Raw genomic sequence first — 3,549 nt, 5'->3', positions numbered from 1 at the left:
ACCCAGCAGATCTGCAAGAGCTTGTGAGGATCTTCTCAGAGAGCTCCTCTGATGAGTAGAGCAATGCAGACAGTTGGCACTAATGCTGTAGCAACAGAACAAGAGAACCATGACCTGACAGAATCCTTTAAGAACTGTGTGACTACAGAAAATGATGGTCCCCATCCAAGAGAATTTTACAGCCTTAAGGTAAGATTCATCTTAACTGCTGAATCATCGAGGAGCTGATTGTAATCTGAATCTTAATTCTTTTTACTTAAGAGGGGCATGGGTAAATTGCTAAAGATAGAGAATAAATTACAAGGAATTTTATGTACAAGTGTTAATACAAGGGCGATTTTTGGAACTCAAAAAAAAAACCAAGAAGGGGCTTTAGCAATGCAGGTAATTAATTATATTTAACTTGAACAAGAGACAGCATGGTGAGCTGTTGGACTAAAGTGTTTTAGGTATTGTATTTAAACAGCCCAATATTAACGGATTTATTTTTATGGCACTGTAGCATGGATGAAGAGTATGTTTAGTTATTTTTTTATGGCCAGACTGGAAAGTGTTTTTTAAAATGTTCTAGTTTGAGAGAACTTGTGTTCAGTATTACACCTTTAGGCTTCTATGCACTGTGTTACTAAAGAGATTATTTTCGAACACAGTCCAACAGAAATGACCACATTTGCCTCAAGTGTGGCCTTTTGCTAGTGCAGAAATGTGGGGAAAGATGTTTCTAAAATTAAAACACAGACCTAATTTTCTACTCAAAGAGGAGCCTATAATCTGGATAAGTAGCTAAACCAAAATTTACTCTGAATTCATAGTGTGTTTGTTCGATAATGGAGATTCTAAAAGGTCTTTTTTAAGGACCAGTGGTGATGGTAACTGAGAAAGCAATGATCTATACCAGTGGTTTGGACTAGAATACAATGCTTTTAATAGAAATGTTAAAGATGTATTTCGTCTTGAACAGCATCAATCTGCTGGAATTTGCACTACATCAAATGGGGCCTGTATTAGTGCTCATTAAAAGAAAAAAAAAAAGAAGAAATTCCAACTCTAGCCTTCTCCTTTGTTAAATTAATACAATTTCTAGGCTGAACTGGTACTAAATCAAAGCAAACAGCATGCTGGGGCCGAAAGGAAGATGGTGGAGGCTTAGGATAACTTAAAGAGCCTTCCTTACAGCGTGAACTGCCTGGGCACTGTTGTGCCAATTAGCCAGAGGTGGGAACGATGTAGGGTTGGAATATGAAGAGGCCAGAAAGCAGTCTGTGAAAAGGCTGATGAAGTTAGGAATGCCATCGTGGTCATGGTTTACTCGGGTGAAGCCAGGTGATCAGGAAGGACAACTGCATTAGTGGCTGAAATGGAAGTATTTTTATAGTGACTTGGAAATTGTGGATTAAAAAAATAAGATGTTAATACTGCTTATAATTAATTGTTATTGATCTTTAGGACTCTTGGAAGTGGTTTATTAGCATTAATACCATCATAAAGTACCTGTTAAGAGTTTGCCTATGGGAGAATAATCCTATTTTTGCTAAACTAAATGGCAAAGACTTCCTCTAAACTCAGTGGTAACATGGTCAAGACCTACAGAAAGAGGTCATCTGCAATAAAATACAAAATTTTGGAAACTGCTGTTGGATTATTTTAGATATCCACAGGGGGATTATTTAATTTCAGAGATCCCTTAGATGCATCGGTCTGCAGATTTGAAAGGGCAATATTTTCATATTCCTCCTGTGATGCCGAGCATCTGCAGTGGTGAACTAATACTATCAAATCCTTCTGAAAATTCTTGTTGAGAAATCCATAAAAGATGGGATTGATACATGTTGAGATCATGGCCACAAGGTGGCATATTGTAAATGCTAGATTATGATTACAGCTCATCAGTGCCTCATAGTTCCAGTCAAAAACAACATTGAATATATTGAGAGGCAACCAGCAAGCTGCAAAAGTCACAACAATCGATATCAACATCATATTAATCCTTTTGTTTTCACTCAGTCTGTTCTCACTCTCTCTCATCCTGTCTATTTTACCATGTCTCCTTCGAAGACATACAAATATCCTGAGATAGCAGATAAAAATGAACCCCAGTGGGAAGCAGTACTGGAAAACCAGCAGACTAGTGGTAAAAATCAGTCGTTCTGTAACAGATGGCCATGCTTCGATGCAAGCAACCTTGTTCTTGTAGAAATCACTATGGAAAGATAGGTGTTTGAAGGGTTCATCAGTTAATTGGTGAAATACTAAAAAAGGAATGGATATTATGAGGGAAAACCCCCAGATGAAAAGAATTCCCCAGTAAGCATGTGAAATATTAGGCTTCCAGCCACGTGGGTTCACAATTAACTGGTATCTCTCAATAGCAATGAGTACAAGTGAGAAAATGGAGACTGTGACAGATATACTTTGTATGAAAGAACTTGTTTTACACATAACTTCCCCAAATATCCAGTAGTCCATTAAGGTATATGCAACTGTGACAGGAATACACATGATACAGATCAAGATATCTGATAAAGAGAGGTTGGCAATCAAAATGTTGGTAACATTTTGAGCTTCTTTCCGTCTCTTTATTATAATAATCAGGCAAATATTTCCAAAGAGCCCCACTATTGTAACTAGCGTGTAGGCTGTAATAAGGAAGAATTCTGCGAGGAAAGAAGGTTGGCATGTATCAAAGTTCAAAAACTGAGAATAGCTGATGTTTGAGATAGTTTGATTAGACAGAATCTCACTGGGATGCTGAATGGCTTTATCCATCTTGAAGCATCTGCCAACCCATGGACAAAACCTTGTATTATTTAGAATATAGTTTGTATGGAGCTTTCCAAGGCAGTGATTGCTATGAGGCTATCTTTGTAGTTGGTATACTTGAAGTTTTGAGCAAATCTAATATAATTAATTATAGTACTGAGAAATCCTGAAAGGAGAAGCCAATGGTTGAGCATTAGTGGTTTTGTATATGTATATATGGATGGAGGTTGATGCTACTTTTTCTGAGGTTCTGCACTGACAGTGTTACAGAACTGTAACTGATTGTGAGGCATAAGAAATAGTGATAGCTCCGTTTAAACTTGTATGAACATTCTAATGCAAATCCTCCTTTACCAACTGTGGATAAACTTTGCTTTTCAAAATAAAATATTTTAAGATCTGTCTCAGCCAAAGATTTAGCAAAGTTTAAAGAATTCCAATGAGGATAATGTGTTGCTTTTTTATAATGAGAAAAATGAAGAATTGGGTCCTGCCATCACATTGCTACCTTAGACATCACACTTCTATTTTCTCTAGAACTACAAAGCAATGTGAGCTAATATGCCAGAACGTTCTGGCTTAATTAAAATGATGTGTGCTTGAGCTTAAGTGATATTCAACACCTCTATGAATGACATCTTTAAGGGAGTTTCCTGTTCTGCTTATGTATGAAAGATAGCATGTCCTTTTTCCTCAATCTAATCTGAGAAAAACATAAACCAAACAAGGATCACATCTTAGTTATACATATAGTTATTTCCATATCGGTAGTTGCCAAAGGTTGTTTCC

General features: G+C 36.8%; 1 protein-coding gene across 1 annotated transcript; it reads right to left on the bottom strand.

Annotated features, from left to right (window-relative positions):
• Nucleotides 1–1,644: 1,644 nt before the first annotated feature.
• LOC104628083 (neuropeptide Y receptor type 6-like) lies at nt 1,645–2,766 on the bottom strand. The gene has a single exon (XM_010296550.1). The coding sequence runs from the start codon at nt 2,764–2,766 to the stop codon at nt 1,645–1,647; it is 1,122 nt and encodes a 373-aa protein (XP_010294852.1).
• Between the last annotated feature and the right edge of the window lie 783 nt (nt 2,767–3,549).

The sequence above is a fragment of the Phaethon lepturus genome, unplaced genomic scaffold, assembly GCF_000687285.1.
Source record: "Phaethon lepturus isolate BGI_N335 unplaced genomic scaffold, ASM68728v1 scaffold30300, whole genome shotgun sequence".
NCBI lineage: Eukaryota > Metazoa > Chordata > Aves > Phaethontiformes > Phaethontidae > Phaethon > Phaethon lepturus.
This window is presented reverse-complemented; position numbering and strand designations above follow the sequence as displayed.

Bases quoted from the DNA above. Each gene is read 5' to 3' on its own strand.
- LOC104628083 (XM_010296550.1), bottom strand. From the start codon at position 2,766: ATGGATAAAGCCATTCAGCATCCCAGTGAGATTCTGTCTAATCAAACT.